This window comes from Gossypium hirsutum, chromosome D03 (genome assembly GCF_007990345.1).
Source record: "Gossypium hirsutum isolate 1008001.06 chromosome D03, Gossypium_hirsutum_v2.1, whole genome shotgun sequence".
Lineage (NCBI taxonomy): Eukaryota > Viridiplantae > Streptophyta > Magnoliopsida > Malvales > Malvaceae > Gossypium > Gossypium hirsutum.
The window spans coordinates 45899624-45920151 of NC_053439.1; the positions used below are offsets into that span (position 1 = coordinate 45899624).

General features: G+C 36.3%; 4 protein-coding genes and 1 pseudogene across 5 annotated transcripts; 2 read left to right on the forward strand and 3 right to left on the reverse strand.

Annotated features, from left to right (window-relative positions):
- Window positions 1-2153: 2153 nt before the first annotated feature.
- LOC107950222 (tubulin beta-8 chain-like) lies at window positions 2154-4281 on the forward strand. Its single transcript, NM_001327567.1, has 3 exons — window positions 2154-2621; window positions 2718-2987; window positions 3437-4281. The coding sequence occupies exons 1-3, from the start codon at window positions 2228-2230 to the stop codon at window positions 4105-4107; spliced, it is 1335 nt and encodes a 444-aa protein (NP_001314496.1). The 5' UTR covers window positions 2154-2227; the 3' UTR covers window positions 4108-4281.
- A 1252-nt stretch (window positions 4282-5533) lies between these two features.
- On the reverse strand, window positions 5534-6574 carry LOC107950223 (DNA-directed RNA polymerases I and III subunit RPAC2). Of its 2 annotated transcripts, none has more exons than XM_016885039.2 (4): window positions 6462-6574; window positions 6215-6335; window positions 6036-6112; window positions 5534-5955 (listed from the first exon to the last, which is right to left on the reverse strand). In XM_016885039.2, the coding sequence occupies exons 2-4, from the start codon at window positions 6313-6315 to the stop codon at window positions 5780-5782; spliced, it is 354 nt and encodes a 117-aa protein (XP_016740528.2). In that variant the 5' UTR covers window positions 6316-6335; window positions 6462-6574; the 3' UTR covers window positions 5534-5779. The 2 variants fall into 2 exon arrangements, with proteins under 2 accessions (XP_016740528.2, XP_040946196.1); XM_041090262.1 differs by having other exon boundaries at window positions 6215-6341; window positions 6462-6514.
- Window positions 6575-7648: 1074 nt separating this feature from the next.
- Window positions 7649-9376, forward strand: LOC107950226 (mitochondrial import inner membrane translocase subunit TIM10). Its single transcript, XM_016885040.2, has 6 exons — window positions 7649-7807; window positions 7889-7943; window positions 8285-8337; window positions 8633-8671; window positions 8801-8870; window positions 9134-9376. Exons 2-6 carry the CDS (start codon window positions 7902-7904, stop codon window positions 9185-9187), a joined length of 258 nt encoding a protein of 85 aa, XP_016740529.1. The 5' UTR covers window positions 7649-7807; window positions 7889-7901; the 3' UTR covers window positions 9188-9376.
- On the reverse strand, window positions 9327-11652 carry LOC107950224 (serine/threonine-protein kinase BSK5-like; annotated as a pseudogene).
- A 466-nt stretch (window positions 11653-12118) lies between these two features.
- On the reverse strand, window positions 12119-18126 carry LOC107949956 (serine/threonine-protein kinase BSK5). The gene is made up of 2 exons (XM_041090263.1): window positions 17909-18126; window positions 12119-12540 (listed from the first exon to the last, which is right to left on the reverse strand). Exons 1-2 carry the CDS (start codon window positions 17979-17981, stop codon window positions 12278-12280), a joined length of 336 nt encoding a protein of 111 aa, XP_040946197.1. The 5' UTR covers window positions 17982-18126; the 3' UTR covers window positions 12119-12277.
- Between the last annotated feature and the right edge of the window lie 2402 nt (window positions 18127-20528).

Below are 20528 nucleotides of genomic sequence, written 5' to 3' on the forward strand. Positions count from 1 at the left end.
ATATGTCACCGGATCGACAGAAGAACAAAATCGATACGTAATAAACAGAACTTTCATTGGCGTCGTTCTGGATATTTTATGCCTAATTCTTTTACGAAGTTCTGTCAAATCTATGTTCTGGTTAAAAACCAGTCACACTGTATTCTCCGACAAAAAAATAACACCGTTCTCAGTGTGGCAAACCTCACTATCATAGTAAATAACAACACTAATACGTTCACTCATCTTCAATTTCTATCCTTCTTAGACTCTCTAAATTTCTTTTGTTGTAAGTAACTTATGCAATATGAGGAAAATTTTTACCTTATTTATAGCCTTAGGCCATGCGCCAATGTAGCAAAAGTGCATCCACGCGGGAGCTTTTTTCAAGAGCTACTGTAGCAAAAAACGCGTCCACGTGGGAGCTTCTTTCAGTACTTCTGTTGACAAAGCATCCTGCTTAAAGCATTTTTGACACTGTTCGCTCAGAAACGTCTACTCGAAATTATTTTTTCAAGAGCTATTGTAGCAAAAGCTCGTCCACGTAGAAGCTTTTTTCAGTACTTCTGCTGACAAAGTATCTTGCTTAAAGCATTTTTGACACTGTTTGCTCAGAAACGTCTACTCGAAATTATTTTCTCAGGAGCCACTGTAGCAAAAGAGCGTCCACATGGGAGCTTCTTTAAATTAATAATTTAATTATGTAACCGTAAACCCCAAATCCTAATTTATTTAAGTTTTTACTTAAAAACTCTAAACACTAAACCCTAAACTAATTTATTATAAATTATAATTAATTTACTCAAGTAACCAGGCAAAAACTAAAAAAAACCCAATTTTTAAAAAATTTACCTAAATGGGCTCGATAATTAAAAAAATCCTAAACCCTAATTTATTTAATTTTTCTTTAAAAACCCTTAACTCTAAATCCTAATCTGATTTTTAAAATTTTTTAATTAAATTACTCAAGTAACCCTAAACCCTAATTTAATTGATTTTTTCTTAAAAAATAATAAACACGAAAACTAATCCAATTTTAAAAATTTTTTAATTAATTTAATTGACAGAACCTAAACCCTAATCCCTTATTTATTTAATTTTTTCTTTAAAACCCTAAACTTAAAAATACCAAAACCCTAACTCTAACCCTAATCCTAAACCAATAACCCAAAACCCTACCGCAGGAGACACAGGCAAAACGCGTCCTTGAGGGAGCGCTTTGCCTACTTGGACATAAAGCGCGCCCTTAAGGGAGCGATTTTTGTCCACGTAGGCAAAACGCTTCCTCAGTGACGCATTTTCCTGCCACGTCCCTTGACATCGCGCTGACGTGGACGCGCTTTCGAGAAAATAGGACCATTCCGGTAAATAATTATTTATTGGGACAATTTCAATAAATTTTTTAAAAATTGAACTTTTTTTAGTGTTTTGCCCCAAAACTATAAAACATTTTAGAAAATTTGTATGAAAAATAATTATAAAAGTTGGTTAGTGATAATTTATACTTACAATAAAATAAAAAAGAGTCGATATTGATGGGGGTAAGGGACATGCAATTGGGACTTGCCAGCTGTGTTTTAAGGTAGAGGTAGAAGGCGCCACCCTCGTAATTTGAATTTTGTTTCAGCTACCCGACAATGCCATCCAGCTGTCTCTTAAAATTTTTTGAATTTTAAAAATTCCTCCTTCTTATTTCACTCCCGCTTCTAGCCGTTGCCTTTTTCTGCCCGTTACCCGTACCTCGTAACCTCCCCCATCATTAATAAAAAAGCCTAATTCTATCTCAAGTCCTTATACTTTTCAAACTTTTAAAATTCAATCTTTTGGTTTTTAATTTCAGAAACTTAATTTTTTAATTGTGAATTTTAAAAATTAAATTAAAATTAATAATTTTATTTAAATTTGGTTAAATTTGAATATAATTTACGAACAGAAATTTAATTTTTAAACCAAATATTAAAATATTAAAATGTTATATAATTAAATTTACGAAAATAAAAAATGGACTAAATTTCAACAGTTCAACGAGTAAAGGGACTGGGGAAAAATTAAACAAAAAATAAATAATTTTTTATGAAAATAAATCAATCTTATCTCTTCCATCTTTTAAAATATATAAACCCTAGCTCTCTCTCATTTTCCTTTTCAATTTTATACCCTGCAGCAACTCTCATCCACCCATTTCTCTAAATTTCCTACATTTTTTTCTTTAGAAAATTTCAGTTTCTCCTTCTCTTCACAAATCAAAATGCGTGAGATCCTTCATATTCAAGGTGGCCAGTGCGGCAACCAGATCGGAGCGAAGTTCTGGGAAGTGGTTTGCTCAGAACACGGCATAGATCCCACCGGTCGTTACCAAGGAGACTTGGATCTTCAACTCGAGAGAATCAATGTCTACTACAATGAAGCCAGTTGTGGTAGATTCGTTCCTCGTGCCGTCCTCATGGATCTTGAACCCGGTACCATGGACAGCATCAGATCTGGTCCCGTCGGCCAGATCTTCCGACCCGATAACTTTGTTTTCGGTCAGTCCGGTGCTGGTAACAACTGGGCTAAAGGCCATTACACTGAAGGTGCTGAGTTAATCGACTCTGTCTTAGATGTTGTTCGAAAAGAGGCCGAAAACTGTGATTGCCTTCAAGGTAAATGAAAGATCTGAGGGAAAGTGAACTTTTTTAACTTATTGTGTAAATAATTGGTGTTTAAATGGTGTATTCTGTTGCTTTGGTTCTTTGTAGGGTTTCAGGTTTGTCATTCTTTGGGAGGAGGAACTGGATCTGGAATGGGAACACTTTTGATATCGAAGATAAGGGAAGAATACCCAGATAGGATGATGTTGACCTTCTCTGTTTTCCCATCTCCTAAGGTCTCTGATACCGTCGTGGAGCCTTACAATGCTACTTTGTCAGTTCATCAGTTGGTTGAAAACGCTGATGAGTGCATGGTTCTCGATAATGAGGCCTTGTATGATATTTGTTTCAGGACACTTAAGCTCACCACTCCCAGCTGTAAGTCTTCCCCAGATTTAGTCCTTTTTCATTTAATATCTTTTATTAGACTCTGTTTGTATGGTTTTAACGTGGTAGCAAAGGTTCAGAACCATGCATTTTATTTGCAATTTTAGTACCGTTCAATCGTTGCTGATCTGGGTTGTGAATGACAATAATTTCCTGAAAGGTTAAATTCGAGTTAGTAAGAACTGGGATCTGTTTATTTAGCTTGGGGATCTTCAGAGTTCTTACATTGTTTCATTTGATCTGTGAATTGTTTTCTTGTTTCATGTTTTAGTGCTTTTCCTACCTAGTGGATGTAGGATTTTGCCTTATGATCTGGCCTAGGAATAAAAATAGTTTCCTGAAAGGCAAAAATTGAGTTGGTAATAACTAGGATCTGTTTATTTTAGCTTGGGGATCTTTGAATTCTTACAGTTTGCTGTTTTCTTTTTGTTCTTTGACAGTTGGTGATCTGAATCACCTGATATCTGCAACAATGTCTGGGGTTACATGCTGCTTACGATTCCCTGGTCAGCTCAACTCTGATCTAAGGAAACTTGCTGTGAATCTCATCCCATTTCCTCGGCTTCATTTCTTCATGGTGGGTTTTGCTCCACTCACTTCAAGAGGCTCCCAACAGTACAGAGCCCTGACAGTTCCTGAGCTAACCCAGCAAATGTGGGATGCAAAGAACATGATGTGTGCAGCTGATCCACGACATGGCAGATACTTGACTGCATCGGCTATGTTCCGTGGCAAAATGAGCACTAAGGAAGTGGATGAGCAAATGTTGAATGTTCAGAACAAGAACTCTTCCTACTTTGTTGAGTGGATTCCTAACAATGTGAAGTCAACAGTTTGTGACATTCCACCCACAGGCCTCAAGATGGCATCCACATTTATCGGCAATTCAACATCCATTCAGGAGATGTTTAGGCGTGTAAGTGAGCAGTTTACAGCTATGTTTAGGAGGAAGGCTTTCTTGCATTGGTACACAGGAGAAGGCATGGATGAGATGGAGTTTACTGAGGCAGAGAGCAACATGAATGATCTGGTCTCGGAGTATCAGCAATACCAAGATGCAACAGCTGATGAAGATGAGTATGAGGAAGAGGAAGCGGAGTACGAGGATTAGGAAGGAAAAACTTTATGCCAGTTGGGCAAATTCTAATCTCAACTTCCAGTTGCTGAAAGAAATAGTCATTATGCTGTGACTGTTGTTGCATTTATGTTTCTAAGTGAACTTTTTTCTTGAGCTTTTCATGCTCAATACTTAGCAAAGCATGCGCAGTTTATGTACTTTACTCCTTTCAAGTTTCTAAGTAACTTTTTTTGTTTCATTTGCTCTTTATATCTCGAGCGCCTTGAAAAAGATGATCAAAAACCAAGTTGGCAATCTATATATTGAGCTGATCAAAAACCAAAATACTAATCATGAAAAAGATGATGTTAATAGAGCCGAGGTGTTTCATCAAGTTAATTTTTTTAAAATTCTTGTGAATTTCACTTAGAATTTTGGCTTGTTAATAAAACGTACAAAAGAAATCATTTTGATTATTACCGGTTGCCAAGATGGAGACCTTCATGCCATTTGAAAATTTCAGGCGAACTTTCCTAAGGTTGAAGGGTGCATAGAGGCATTGCAAAGCATGGGGAATCGTTAACAAAGAGGGATGGTCCTTTGCTGTAATCTATTAATCACTAAGGAGGAAATATTTATATTGGTAGACAGTGTCATATTGGTTAGAAATTAGAATTTTAGGGTTTAACCATGGGGTTGGGGGGGGGGTCCTGCTTATTATGGTTGCTCAGTTTAGATGATATTTTTCCATTCCAGTGAAATTGGCAAGTAGACTTGTGTATGAGCTATTGATTTCTTTGTCCGGTCTCATGCTTTTCTGATGTCATTTTGATAGAGTTTATTCCCTTGACACTCTTGATCCCTGGTTGGAAAACTACTGGTTTTTTGTTGAGTTAGGAGCTCTGTCAATGGAAGAAACAAATGTGTAATGATTTGGTACCGGAAGAGACAACCGAAGCAATGAGCCCAATGAAGTTAAACACAATTTCAAATAACTTCAGAGGTTTCTAGCAAGCAGTGAAAGATTTTATAGGTTCTGGAAAACAAATGCAAACCGAAACTCAATCATTCGGTTAGTTGATTGTATGGTTCCATTTTGGTTTTAGAAGTGTTCAAACCACCGTGAGGCAATCTTAATGTAGAAGACAGGAAATATTATAGTTTGTGCGGAAATGTGCATAAGAATATTGTGTATTGTTGTTGTATTTGATTGTGGAGCATATGCACATGTGTAATCCCAGAATTTGTAATTGATAACTGAAGGAATAGATATGATTTCTGCATTTACCTGTTATAAAATGGTAGTTGATGTTTATCGATGCTTAATGAAGGCTAGCAAGCAGGCTGAGGACGCTCCCAAGAAGATAATCAGAGTTCAAAAGTGCTGTTGGAGATCCATACCACGTTTGTTGAACCCAGGAAAAACAACTCCGAACTTGATGAAACCAAACAGAAAATCCCCAAAGCCTGAAATAGTGGATGCTAACAACATGCTATTGCATTCTCCCTAACTCATTCCTTAAATATAAATAGGTTTGTGCAAGCAAGGTAAACCGAATAGCTTGCATAGGCAACTCTAGTTTGCAAATCCAATCAAAATAGTTGATGATAAGTGAGATATCAAATGAAAAGCTTTCGATATGATAACAAAAAAAAGTAATTCAGATTGAGCCAATGACCACATGATAGTCTTAAGATGTGAAAGATAGATAGCAGGAAATCATTTTCATTCACTCTCTTCTGAATCATCACCACTACTGTCTTGTGAATCAATTTTCATGGCCTTCACAGCATTGCTTGCTTTAAAATCTTCAATAGCCTTGTCAAAAGTGCTCCTCACATGCCTACACATCAACATCAGATTTTGACATGCATCTTTCAATACCTCTCTTGCTGGATCACCTGCAAATTTTCACATTGAACAACTAAAGGAACTTGAACCCAACCAAAGTACTTGAAAAAGAGTGTTATATTGAGTTTACCAGTGGTTTGAACTCTAATATTAACTCGAGCCTCAGAAGGATGAGGAATACTGTAGCCACAGAATGTAACCCTTGGGCTGCACAACATAAAAATGATAGCTTCCACTTTCAATACAATCACTTAAAACAAATAAAACCCAGCATGAATCAAAGCCAAAAACAGAGGTGAGTGAACTGACTCTTGATTCAAAGTGAATCTAACAGCGTTAGCTATGGTATGATCCTCATCAGTTAAAGAAAAAGTGGCAGCACTATTATCAGTGAAAGACCCGTGTTCCATTGTTTCCTTTAATCCAATTTCTAAATCTCCAAACCAAGAAACAAAACTATTAAAAGGATGAAATTTAACCCAATAATCATTGGGAAAACATATTTTTAAATAAAAAATCAAAAGAAAAAGAGAAGCACAAATTCTCTTTAACTTACCCGCCTGCAAAACCCTAAAGCTTTAACACCTTCTCTCTCTCTCTCTCTCTCTTTTTTTTCCAAATAAAAAGAACTGAGAAAAAGGAGTTACGTAAATTACAAACCAGGCTTTTAATTTAATTTACCATTTATTTAATTATTTATAAATAAATTTTTAAAAAAAGTGTGTATATCAATAGCTTATCATTAGCTTCAAATTAGTGATTTAATAATTTTATAATATTCATAAAAATAGGTTATCAGATTTTGATAAATTTAATAATTTTTCAAGTTAATTTTTTTCTATTTTAAATTTTGTGATTAATTTTTTTGTTAGTTTTGTGTGTTCAAAGTGTCATCAAATTATACCATTTTTATATGTCAATAAATTATTTTATATAAATATTTATTTTTCAAATGTTGTACTCATGCTATTTTTCTTGTCTATTATATTTTAATTAAGTAAGTTGGAATCTATATTTTCTTAACTATTGTAATATTATACTTAATTATTTTCCTAATTTTTAAATTAGAAGAAAAAATTAATTGGAGTTTAGGAAGTATAGTGAGGGGTAGGGGTGTTCATTCGGTTAACCGACCCGAAATTACTATAACCGAATTAACCGACCTTCCAAAAATTTTAACCGTTAACCGAACCGATTTTTTTTTTAAAAAATTTAACATAACCGAAATTTTTTCGGTTAATAAGGTCGGTTAACCGAATTAACCGAAAATTATGTATTTTTTATTTTTGGTTAAAAATTACCCGAATTACCCGAATTACCCGAATTACCCGAATTAACCGAATTACCGAAAAATACCCGAATTTTTTTATTTTTTATTTTTAAAATTTAAAAAATTTATAAATTATTAAAGTAAATTGAGTTTTAGACTTTAGTAAATTGGGTTGTCTTTTAGTTTTAGTTTTATTGGATTGGGTAATTGGGTAAACTTTAGTTTTTAGTTTTATTGGGTTGGGTAATTGAGTTTGGGTTGGGTTGGATAATTTTATTTATTAATTTTTTCGGTTAACCGAAAATTTTCGGTTAACCGACCGGTTTCGAACCGAATTAACCGTTAACCGAAAAATCATAAAAAAATTAACCGACCCCCGACCGAAAAAATTCGGTTAACCGACCGATTAACCGAATTCGGTCGGTTAACCGAATTTTTTCGGTTTTACCCGAATTATGCACACCCCTAGTGAGGGGCATATTGTAGTAAAAAGTGAGTGGTAGAGCGATTCCTAAAACCCTAATTTCAATCCTAGTAAATAACTAAGAAAACTTCTGCTGCCATTTCCTTGTTTCGGCGAATCCTTAAACCCTAACGAAAACAAAACTTTGATCCAATCAGAGGAAATTCTTGTAAGTAAATATATATTTATTCTGTCTCTGATATTGTTTAAATGCTTTCCCTTGAAATTATGGATCTTGTTGGTTGCTCAGGGTCAGGGCTGTAATGGCTGCCAACAACATGCCAGCTGGAATAGACAAAGAGCAGGTTAGCTGAGCTCTCTCTTTTTTTCCCCCATAGTTTTAAATAACTTTGCTTCGAATTAGTACTCTTGAATTGAAGAAAGACTTGATCTTTTTCCATTGATCGGTTTGGGCTTTTTGTTTTATTGAGTTCGGAGTGTTGAAGTAATGTTTGGGTCACCGCTAGTCTCAATGGATCAAGGTGTTTGTTTGTAATGGAACTGACTGGAAATGGTGTTTTGAGATTCATTTCGTTTTGGGTTTTTGTTGAAAGATTGTGAATTGTGATTGTATTTATCTGTGTTTCTTGTTTTTCTATTTTTCCGATCCGGGTGATTTACAGTTCATGTTTTGAGCACATTGCAGGCCTTTGGCATGGCGGAAACAGAGATGGAATATAGGGTAGAACTTTTTAACAGGTAAGGCAGAATTGCCCAAATTTTGATGAATATGTTTAGGGTTAAACAAGAAATGTCATAATTGCTATGCGAAATGCATGTAACCTTCGTTTCGCCGTGTAAAACTCCCTGTATGCTCGATATTATCTGCTGAGCAAGGAAAATTTCTTAGTAGAGAACTTGAAAGAGGACCTCAATGGCCCGGTTTGCTTCTGTGTTATCAATAGTGTGGCAGTATTTTCTGTTACTTTGCATGCTTTTATGCCACCAATCCTTGAATTTCTGAATTCAGCATGGTTTTGTGAATGTCGCTCAGGCTTGCACAAACATGTTTCAACAAGTGTGTTGATAAAAGGTACGAGTAGTCCCAACACCGTGTTTCTTGTTGTTTTGATCTATCTATTTAATTGATTTAGACTTGGTAAAGGGTTAATGTTTCTCCCTAAAAAGATACAATGTCCTTGACAATGCAATTCTGCTTTAGGTACAAGGAATCTGAGCTAAACATGGGGGAAAACAGTTGCATTGATCGCTGCGTTTCTAAGTATTGGCAGGTAAACTTAGGTTTCGTAGATTTTCATATGCATGTTTTATTGAACTTTTAAGCATGACTTGTACTAATTTTACGTTGTGTTGTATTTATGGCCGATATGCTTGGCAAAAGGTTTCTATAATTCAGCTTTCTTGTTTGGTTCGAACTATGCTTGGTTTGGATACTTATGACGCTTTGCCTTTAGAATCGTTTATCATTGTGTTTATTTCCTAGTTTGGTGGCTGACATTTGGCACTTATACGCACAACCTTTCGTGTTTTGTAGGTGAATAGCATGATTGGTCAGATGCTCAGTGCTGGTGGTCGGCCTCCGATGTAAAACAGAGTCATTGTCATCCTCCTCCCATCTTGAATTCGTTTAAAATGTAAAACAAGGCTAAGTCCTGCAATCGACATTAGCAATTTATCTTTGTTTGGAACAGCTAATCAAAACTTCTTATAAACCAAGCTTTCATCCATAAAAACACCATTGCTTTTTGATAAATAACACATCAAACTTGCTTGTTAACTGCAAATAATCTCAATTACATTGCTCCAATCTTTAACCAAATTGGCAAAAAAATGCGAAAGGGTGACATAAGACGGGAAGATATAAGGATATTTTAGACAGTTTCAGTTTCTATGATTTTTGGCTTCCAAGTTTGTACCGTCTTTTAGGGTTTCCTTGGCATCATTGTCCATCCCAAGGCTAAACAGAGCAGCTGCTTGGAGGTAGAATGCTGCGGGCCACTCCGGAGATATTACCTGTGCTTGCATGGCATCTCCAAGGGCTTCTTGTGGCATATCATTCATCATGTAGCACAAGCACCGTCTTGCTAACACGGTTGGCGATACCATTGTCTCGCTATCAATGAACTAACACAAGGCGCATTGTTAAAACAATTAGGCCTATTGTTGAAATTATCCAAAGGTACTGAGAATTTTGATTGCAGACAATGAAATGGTTCTGCAGATTGCCCAATTGTAAACAAGACTTACGTGAGTGTAACATTCGATGGCTGTTCCATAGTCTTTTGCTCAGAAAGCAGTATCGCCGCTTTTTTTCGAATTTAGGGTCTCCTGTATTTGATCTGTCCACATTTGGAAAGAAAGCTACAAAGTAGCAAAATACAATGCCACTTAGCATAAAGCAATTTTATCAATACATGTAAAAAGTTCACTTATATGATTTTGATGATGCTAAAGAAAGTAAATAACGCAATTCTCTTCTTCTAGCAGCTTGAATAATAAAACTGCCAACAATGAAGACAATAAGAACATTATTATATTTATTGAGTTCGTGTCTTACTAAAAATTGTTTTGTGAATTCACCAGTGACTCAGATTTGAAACAACATATAATATATGGATTGCTAACCTCATTTGCAGTTCCCTCGTCATCTTTATATCCGATCTCTTCCAGTATTTCGTGTATTGCAGTAAGATCCATTCTTGAGCATGCTTCTCTCAGAGGTGTTAGTGACATTGTATGCTTCAAGGACGTTGTTTCATGTGAAATGCCCATCAAAACATGTGATGGAACCTGTTACATAGAAAAGGTAAGGGAGCAATGGTTAATTCAACTAGTCGCATACTTACGTGTAGCAGAATAATGAAACTGGCCTCAGCACACAATGTTTTAAAGAAAAGCTACACTTTACCCCTACCATAAAGCTTCAAGCTAGTGTCAAGTACATTATTCACAAAAATTACAGAGGAGGGTCCTATCTGCCAGCAAAATCTGAAAGAGACTGATTATAAATTATACTAACAGAGCATAGCAAGGTCTCTATTTGAAGGTATAATAGTGAGGAATAATATGAGCATACCTCAGTTCCCTTCTGAAGCGGAGTAAGAGCAGTTACAAGAGACTTTATATTTGGCCTCTCACGAGGTTCATACTGCAAACAGCGAGAAGCTAAGCGGACTATTTCAGTCCCATCATCATTTGAAAATTGGCCCTCCAGACATGAGTCCATTAGCATCAGAAAATTCTTACCACGTATTAGGTCAAGTGCCTGTGACGATGATAACAATCCAGCATTTAAGCATTTAAATTATCTCCTAAGGCCATCCTACCATGCAGTTTGGATATCCACAGTTCGAGTAGTTTCTTCAATCACTATAGAAAAGATTTCAGAAGAGAAAACTCACATGGCTCGGTGGTATATGCTTGCCACTAAGAAGATCAAGTAATAGGGTACCGAAGCTGTAAACTACACTCTCTGGTATAACCCTTCCTGTCAAAATAAGGCGCCTAAACTCAGCTAAAGAGACTTTAATTCCATGTGGTATGAGAACCTAACATACATACTAAGCTTAATTGATATACCCTTATGGATGGACTATTGCAATATGTAAAAGAGTTCCATAAACTTTATCTGTTTAGCATATATTTACCGGTCCTTAGGTATTCTGGAGGGGCAAAAGCCAAGTTTGTACTATAACTTTTTCCATCTCTGCTATTCTTCATAAGGCCAAAGCTCGAGAGCCTGGGATTACCGTCCTATCAAGAAACAAACAGCTAAAGATAAACACCACAAAATTCAAAGTGAACATATGCAGTAAGGTTTTAGGTTCAAATAAGGATGATAAAGATCGAAATTACCTGATCAAACAAGATTCTATAAGCATTAAGGTCATGGTATAAAGCCCTTCCCCTACAACTACAATATTCAAGCGCTTGAGCTAGAAATAGAGCCACTCTCAATCTCATTGCCCATTTCATATGCTGATTTTCCCCTACACCCATTGCAAGTTGCAACCAAACACAAAATAATTAGTTAAGATCCATTTCATTACTCATTTCTTACACCAGTATAATCGAATCAAACTATGGATCACATATAAAAATGGTGAATTGAACTAAATGTCCCCAAACTATCACCGAGATTCTAAATTGATCCTTAAACTTCAAAAGTTTCTAATTAAGTCTTCAATTGTATCGATTAGGATATTCTGTCAGCTTAGCCATCAATTTAGTCATTAAATGCAATTCAAATGTGACAAGGATGATTCAATTGTAAAAAATATACATTTGTGCACTCTATTTACAAATTGATCTACGCATTTTAAAAAATGATCAATGTCATATTTGAGATAGCATTTACGCTCAAGCTAATGGTTATGGTACAGATATTTTGAAGGTCCAATTAAAACATTTTAAAATTTTGAGAATAGTCTCAGGACGTTTACTGCAATTAACCCATTTAGAAACCCCCGGGGGGGGAGGGGGGAAGGTTGAAGAAAAGAGTTGAAATTACAGTGAAAAAGATGCTTAGAGAGAGTCTGATTAGGCATAAACTCAGCAACCAACAATCTTTCATTTCCTTCACAGCAACAACCAATCAAATTCGCCAGCCTCTCGCTTCTTAATTGGCCAACTGCTTTCGCTTCTTCCTGTAAATCAAGAACAATAAACAAAACCACAATCAAAATAAATTATAGTAAAAATGGAGAGAAAAAAGAGAGTAAATATATACAAGGAACTGTCGAGGATCAGGCCAAGCGGATCTATTGAAGCGTTTAACGGCGACCAAACGATCCTCGCCGTCGAGCTTCCCTCGGTAGACTACATTGGGAGCTTTCTCCCCATGCTCCGATACAATGTTGTCGGTACAGAAGCCGGACGTGGCGGCTTTTAATTGGTCCAAGCTATACTCGATGAATCCAGGTAAGGATTCCTTCTCATTCTCTAAAGTAATAAGAAAGGAAGGAAATCACTAAAACAGTAAAATACTGGGGAGAAAGTGATGGAAAGGAGTCTGTTAACATTATGATTAATGGCAGACAATTTTAATGGAAAACAATCCAAGTGGTGCAAGTTTAGCACCCTAAAGTTGACTTTGAAAAAGTGGCATGGGATAATTTTTTTTGGTCCTTGAGATAATGGGCTATTTATTGTTTGGTCCTTAAACCTCAACTATAAATAGGCCTTCTCATTTCTCATTTCAATTCATCCCAACCAATCTTTCTCTCTTAGTTTTCTCTCTTCTCCCATTTGAGAATTCTTAAGGAATTCTATTTGTTTGTAATACTTTGAAGATAGTAAAGTTATCATTTGGTGTTAGTGCCCGAGGACGTAGGTATAATTTACCGAACCTCGTTAAAACTCTTGTGTTCTTTCTTGTCCTATTTTTCTTTCAATATTTGAGGGTATAATAGTAGTATTTAATTGTGCTATTAAATTACTATAGAAGGGATATTTTGTCTAAGGAAAGACTTGGTATTTAAGAGATCCATGTGATCCACCTCTCTTTCCTGGGAATTGAACTTTGTGTGATTTTTTAGTACAATAATTTACACGCTTCCGACCCTATTGGGACAACAAGTGGTATCAGAGCCGAAGGTTAATCGTAGTATGCTCTGTGGTTGCAGTTTAAACTGATCTTCCACATCAAAAAAGATTTCCTTAGGTATATTGAAAGATTATGGAGAAAACGGTCGGTGTAGGAGCTTCAACATTGTCCATGTGGACAAGACCGACAATTACAAATGCAAGATTGGCCGTGGAGATCTTTGATGGCACGGGCCATTTTGGTATGTGGCAAAGTGAGGTCCTAGATGCCCTTTTTCAGCAGGGTCTAGACATTGCCATTGATGAAGAGAAACCAGATGATGTACAGGAGAAAGATTGGAAGGCGATCAATCGGTTAGCATGTGGCACAATTCAATCATGCCTTTCTCGAGAGCAGAGGTATGCTTTTTCAAAGGAGACTTCTGCAAATAAGTTGTGGGTGGCACTTGAAGAAATTTTTTTGAAGAAAAACAGTCAAAATAAGCTCCACTTGAAGAAAAGACTGTTTCGCTTCACATACGTCCCAAGTACCACAATGAATGATCACATCACCAAATTTAATCAGTTAGTCACTGATTTGCTGAATATGGATGAGACATTCAAAGATGAAGATTTGGCTTTGATGCTGTTGGGGTCACTTCCTGAGGAGTTTGAGTTCCTAGAAACTACTCTACTTCATGGCAGGAGTGATATATCTCTGAGCGAAGTCTGTGCGGCCTTATACAGTTATGAACAGAGAAAGAAGGACAAACAGAAAAACTCAATCAGAGATACAGAAGCTTTAGTAGTCCGAGGTCGTTCATACACTCGGAAGAAAACTCAAAAGGGGAGATCAAAGTCAAAGTCCAGACTCGGGAAAGATGAATGTGCTTTTTGTCATGAGAAAGACCACTAGAAGAAAAATTGTCCAAAGCTGAAGAATAAGGGAAAAGCTACTGTAGATGCTTGTGTTGCAAAGCATGATACTAGTGACTCTGAACTATCACTGGTTGCATCATCATCGTCGTTCCATTCAGATGAGTGGATATTGGATTCGGGTTGTACCTATCATATGTCCCCTAACCGGGAGTGGTTCTCTGATTTAGTAGAACTAAATGGATGAGTTGTTTATATGGGCAACGACAATGCCTGTAAAACTGTTGGGATAGGTTCAATCCAATTAAAGAATCAAGATGGATCAACCAGAGTTCTGACTGATGTTCGGTACGTGCCCAGTTTGAAGAAAAATCTCATCTCATTGGGAGCCTTGGAATCCAATGGTTCAGTTGTTACTATGAGAGATGGGATTTTGAAAGTGACATTTGGCGCACTTGTGATATTGAAGGGCATCAGGAAAAATAACTTGTATTACTACCAAGGTAGTACAGTTATTGGAGCAGTCGCTGCAGCTTCCGGCAACAAAGAATTGGACTCAATGCAGTTGTGGCATATGAAGTTGGGACATGCCAGCGAAAAATCCTTGCAAATTCTGGCAAAGCAAGGATTGTTGAAAGGTGCAAAGGCTTACAAATTAAAATTTTGTGAGCATTGTGTTCTGGGAAAGCAAAAGAGAGTGAAATTCGGTACTGCTATCCATAATACAAAAAGTATTTTGGAATATGTTCACTCAGATGTGTGGGGGCCTTCCAAGACACCTTCATTGGGAGGGAAACACTACTTTGTTACTTTTGTTGATGACTTTTCCAAAAGAGTTTGGGTGTATACCATGAGAACTAAGGATGAAGTGCTTAGAGTTTTTCTTAAATGGAAAACTATGATCGAAAACCAGACTAGCAAGAAAATCAAGCGGCTTAGGACGGACAATGGAGGGGAATATAAAAGTGATCCGTTCTTCGATGTGTGCCAAGAGTATGGTATTGTTCGACACTTCACAGTTAGGGATACACCACAACAGAATGGATTGGCAGAGCGTATGAATCGAACATTGCTTGAGAAAGTTCGATGTATGTTGTCCAATGCTGGGTTGGGCAAGCAATTTTGGGCTGAGGCTGTGACATATGCTGGCCATCTTGTTAATCGTTTGCCATCATCTGCATTAGAAAGAAAAACTCCTATGGAGGTATGGTCTGGAAAACCGGCTACAGATTATGATTCCTTACATGTGTTTGGATCCACTGCATATTACCATGTGAAGGAGTCAAAGTTAGATCCGAGGGTAAAGAAAGCTCTCTTTATGGGAATCACTTCTGGAGTGAAGGGATTTCGTCTTTGGTGCTTAAGCACAAAGAAAATGATCTGTAGCAGAGATGTTACCTTTGATGAATCTGCCACATTGAAAAAGGTAGCAGATAAAGATATTCAGACGAGCAATACTCCACAGCAGGTGGAGTGTACTCCAAAACAGGTGGAGTTTGAGCAGATGGGGATTGCCCAGTTAATAAGTCTAATTCTCCAGCCACAATGGAGGAATTAGAGGTTGAAGAGGTTCTGACCCAAGAACCACTAAGTATACCAGAACCAGTTGCAGTTGCAAGGCCACGGAGAGAAATTCGTAAACCTGCTCGATTTACTGATATGGTGGCCTACGCCCTTCCCGTTGTTGATGATATTCCTATCACTTATCAAGAAGCAATGCAAAGCTTAGAAAGTGATAAATGGAAAAGCGCCATGGATGAAGAAATGCAGTTTCTCCGGAAGAACAATACTTGGGAGTTGGCGCAATTACCGAAAGGTAAAAGGGCAATCGGATGCAAGTGGGTATTCGCAAAGAAAGATGGATCTCCTAACAAGAAGGATATTCGCTACAAGGCAAGATTGGTAGCTAAAGGCTACGCTCAGAAGGAGGGAATTGACTACAATGATGTATTTTCCCCTATTGTGAAGCATTCCTCCATTAGAATTTTGTTGGCCTTGTTAGCACAGTTGAATTTGGAGCTAGCTCAACTTGATGTTAAGACAGCTTTCTTGCATGGTGAGTTAGAAGAGGAGATCTATATGACTCAGCTCGAAGGATACACAGATGCTGGTGGTAGAAATTGGGTTTGTAAGCTGAACAAATCGCTATATGGATTGAAGCAATCCCCGAGGCAGTGGTACAAGCGATTTGATAGCTTTATGAGAAGGCAGAAGTACACAAGAAACAAATATGACAATTGTGTATATTTGCAGAAGCTGCATGACGGATCTTTCATTTATCTACTCCTGTATGTTGATGATATGTTAATCGCTTCGAAGAGCCAAAATGAGATAGATAAGCTGAAGGCTCAGTTGAATCAAGAGTTCGAGATGAAAGATCTAGGTGAGGCCAAGAAGATTCTCGGCATGGAGATAAGTAGAGATAGACCGAGAGGCAAGCTCTGTTTGAATCAGAAGCAATATCTGAAAAAGGTATTACAATGTTTTGGTGTAAATGAAAACACAAAACATGTAAGTACCCCACTTGCTTCTCATTTGAAACTTAGTGCTCAATTATCTCCGAAAACTGAAGAAGAAAGAGAATATATGGCAAAAGTCCCATATGCTAATGCAGTTGGGAGTTTGATGTATGCGATGGTGTGTACGCGGCCTGACATTTCACAAGTTGTTGGAGTTGTGAGCAGGTATATGCATGATCCTGGAAAAGGACATTGGCAAGCTGTGAAATAGATTTTACGGTATCTTCGAAAAACCGTAGATGTTGGTTTAATTTTTGAACAGGATGAAGCACTTGGTCAGTTTGTAGTTGGATATGTTGATTCCGACTTTGCTGGTGATTTAGATAAACGTCGTTCAACTACGGGGTATCTGTTTACTCTTGCGAAAGCCCCAGTGAGTTGGAAGTCTACCTTACAGTCTACAGTAGCTGTGTCTACTACAGAGGCAGAATATATGGCAGTTACAGAAGCTGTTAAGGAGGCTATTTGGCTTAATGGATTGTTGAAAGACTTAGGAGTTGTTCAAAGTCACATAAGTTTATATTGTGACAGTCAGAGCGCTATTCATTTAGCGAAAAATCAAGTCTATCATTCAAGAACCAAACATATCGACGTAAGATATCACTTTGTGCGGGAAGTCTTTGAAAAAGGAAAAATTCTATTTCAGAAGATTCCAACAGCAGATAATCCCGCAGATATGATGACCAAGGTGGTAACAACAATCAAGTTTAATCATTGTTTGAACTTGATTAACATCCTGAGAATTTGAGCACCTTCAGGTGTATGACGCTCGAGAGTGCATTTGGAGGCACTACAAAAGATAGCTTTATCAAATTTGGGGAGTTGAAGGAAGTGTGTGAAGATGTGATTATCCTAATCAAATCTTCAAGGTGGAGATTGTTAACATTATGATTAATGGCAGACAATTTTAATGGAAAACAATCCAAGTGGTGCAAGTTTAGCACCCTAAAGTTGACTTTGAAAAAGTGGCATGGGATAATTTTTTTTTGTCCTTGAGATAATGGGCTATTTATTGTTTGGTCCTTAAACCTCAACTATAAATAGGCCTTCTCATTTCTCATTTCAATTCATCCCAACCAATCTTTTTCTCTTAGTTTTCTCTCTTCTCCCATTTGAGAATTCTTAAGGAATTCTATTTGTTTGTAATACTTTGAAGATAGTAAAGTTATCATCTGGTGTTAGTGCCCGAGGACGTAGGTATAATTTACCGAACCTCGTTAAAACTCTTGTGTTCTTTCTTGTCCTATTTTTCTTCTAAGGGAAAGACTTGGTATTTAAGAGATCCATGTGATCCACCTCTCTTTCCTGGAAATTGAACTTTGAATGATTTTTTAGTACAATAATTTACACGCTTCCGACCCTATTGGAACAACAGAGTCAACTGAACTAACCGAGATTGGAGGAGTCGTTGATGTTTGACGGGCAGCAGCAGCAAAGCGATAGTTTGGAGCAACGAGCTCCCATTGCTTAAACAGAGAATAAAAAAGTTCTCTACTTTTCTTAGCTTTTGAGATTGGCAATGGAATTTGAAGAATGGAAGAAGAAAACTGATACTGCTGCTACTACTAAAACCAACAATGGGGGTGTCTGAGAAGCGAGAAAATAAGTAAAACAAGAAATTTTTCTTTTTATGCTTTTCAATTCACACCATTTTCATCAACAAGATTTTGGCTTCAATTCATTAATTCATTTATGTTCCTCCTTATTTTATTTATTTATATTTATATTTTATTATTTTACATCAAATATATAACATGTTGAAGTCATTTATGTGCTTTAATTATTGCTGATTCTTTCGGAGGTAGGACATATATTCTTTTTCGTTCAAGTATTATTGTATGCATATGCTTGAATTATTTGGTGTCCTGCTTTTAATCTTTGATTCTGATTTTTTTTATTAATTTCGTTTTAGTTTTTGATTATATCTGTTTTTTTTTATACAATGCATTGAACTATTTATAGTCTATTTCTAACCCATAAATAAGAGGATAATTGAACACATATCGTCCTACATTGACAATAATACTTATATCAATCGAATTAAGACTCAACCGACTTGATTGAGATTTAATATTTGATATTTTTTTCGTTTTAATTTAGTTTTTTTAATGTCATTAGTAGATTTAAAGATGGGGACGTGCATGTGGTTTGGTCTTCAAAATTATAAAATTTCAATACGGTAATTTTAAAATTTTTGAAATTATAAATTAATATAAAAATAAAATTATATTTGGATATTTTTAAAATTTTATATTTTAGTTTTTTCTTAAAAAAATTATTACTTAAATAATGGTCATCGGATTCCCACATGGCACTGCCTATGTGTTTGGAAGATAATAAGAGAACTTAAGTCATCACATTAAGGAGAGCAAATAGTGATAAAAACATTATAAAAAAAATCGAACTATATCAGAGTAAAGTAAAAATAAATAAATAAATAAATAAATATAAAATTTTCAGCATAGTAGAAGGACTAAGACCATTATCTACTTGCTAAAGCAATGGTTTCACAATGCTGTGGAGTTGCTTTCAAACAGCTTTGGTATATATATATATAATATTTTTTTTAAAATCAAAATGTACATTGCAAGTAACAGTGATTAATTCTTTCATTGAAGGTATTCTCTTAAAAGGTAAACAGTTGACCATGAAATATATTCTATTCCTATGGACAACAATCAAACTTTCTATCTTATAGTTAAGGGATAACATAACCAAACACTAGACCACACCTCACGGTTCTCTTTTTTATGTAGCACATGCACTAAAAGCACTTGGGAAAAGGAAACAAAAAGGAGGAAAGTTGATGCAACTGCAACAAAATCTACTTTACGAAAAAGGGATTGACAACGAAAATGGCAAACAAAGGAGATTTTCTTGGCATGGCATCCCCCTGTACCCGTAGATTTTAGCATTAAAGAAAAAGGAAGGAAACAGTCGCTTTGATGGTGAAAGCAACTATGAAAAGCTATGCAATGTTATATGTGGCATCTCCAATATCATATCCTCCTTTGGAGAAAGAGAATATAGTGCTTATACGAGTCAGAAAATTGCTTTAGGAAGAGTTTAGAAAAGAGTTATAAACTTTAGGAGAGTGATAGTACAATTTTACTATCATATTAACTTTTAATTTTACAAATTTTGAAGGGACTAAATGAGAGATTTACCATTTTTAGGTTGGCCGACGGTTTGATGTCTTTTAGGCATATTTTATATTTGAATGAGAATGAATGTTGAGAAAAAAAATTTGCTTTAGATTCTGACCCGGTTAGACCCCAAATGAATCAAACCTAATGTGACCAAGGTATGTTTGAGAGACATTACAGAAACACCGTTAAGCAGGGTGAGTGATGAAAGTAAAATTTGGATTCCGAATCATAAATTTTATTAGGATAGATAATGTTTTTGGGAGGGGGTTATCAATTTGGTGATAAATTTAGAGGGAAAAAAGGAATAGCAATGGCAAATGGCAATTATTTAAAAGAATAATTGGTGGAAGCCAGCTTCCTATAAGCCAAAATGAAAGGCATCACATGTTATGTTCCCTAATCTTTGTCCACTGTATAGTGTAATAAAAAAGCCCTACCAGTGGCCTTCAATGTGTATCTTTCAGCATTTGCTCATTTTCTTCCTCATCTTTGAATATGACAATTGAGTCGTATATAATTGGCTATTGTGAAGAAAAATGGGTAATGGCTCATTCGAGCAACCCTTTATTGTTGGATTTCACATCGAGTGTCTCAACATCTGGAGATGAGGTAGACAAAAATGACAAAGTAACTATTCACGAGGGCATCACAAGGATGTATTAATGAAAAACAAATCTTTGAGCATACAAGCAAACTGCCATGGAAGACGTGTATATTCTCTGACACAAGGAAACCGAGTAATACTTCAAGCAGCCATTGTTTGTCCGGTTTCATAATATGTAGGCAGGGTTGACTAATCGTGACTCCATGCCATATCCCTGATGATAGGGTAGACTAAAATGACAAAGAAACCCTTGACATG

Coding starts and splice junctions, on each gene's coding strand:
- LOC107950222 (NM_001327567.1), top strand. CDS start 2,228: ATGCGTGAGATCCTTCATATTCAAGGTGGCCAGTGCGGCAACCAGATC. Junction 2,622..2,717: donor AAACTGTGATTGCCTTCAAG/GTAAATGAAAGA, acceptor GGTTCTTTGTAG/GGTTTCAGGTTTGTCATTCT. Junction 2,988..3,436: donor TAAGCTCACCACTCCCAGCT/GTAAGTCTTCCC, acceptor GTTCTTTGACAG/TTGGTGATCTGAATCACCTG.
- LOC107949956 (XM_041090263.1), bottom strand. CDS start 17,981: ATGGGAGCTCGTTGCTCCAAACTATCGCTTTGCTGCTGCTGCCCGTCA. Junction 12,541..17,908: donor CAACGACTCCTCCAATCTCG/GTTAGTTCAGTT, acceptor TTATTACTTTAG/AGAATGAGAAGGAATCCTTA.
- LOC107950226 (XM_016885040.2), top strand. CDS start 7,902: ATGGCTGCCAACAACATGCCAGCTGGAATAGACAAAGAGCAG. Junction 7,944..8,284: donor CTGGAATAGACAAAGAGCAG/GTTAGCTGAGCT, acceptor AGCACATTGCAG/GCCTTTGGCATGGCGGAAAC. Junction 8,871..9,133: donor GCGTTTCTAAGTATTGGCAG/GTAAACTTAGGT, acceptor CGTGTTTTGTAG/GTGAATAGCATGATTGGTCA.
- LOC107950223 (XM_016885039.2), bottom strand. CDS start 6,315: ATGGAACACGGGTCTTTCACTGATAATAGTGCTGCCACTTTTTCTTTA. Junction 6,113..6,214: donor AGATTCACTTTGAATCAAGA/GTCAGTTCACTC, acceptor TATGTTGTGCAG/CCCAAGGGTTACATTCTGTG. Junction 5,956..6,035: donor TATTAGAGTTCAAACCACTG/GTAAACTCAATA, acceptor GAAAATTTGCAG/GTGATCCAGCAAGAGAGGTA.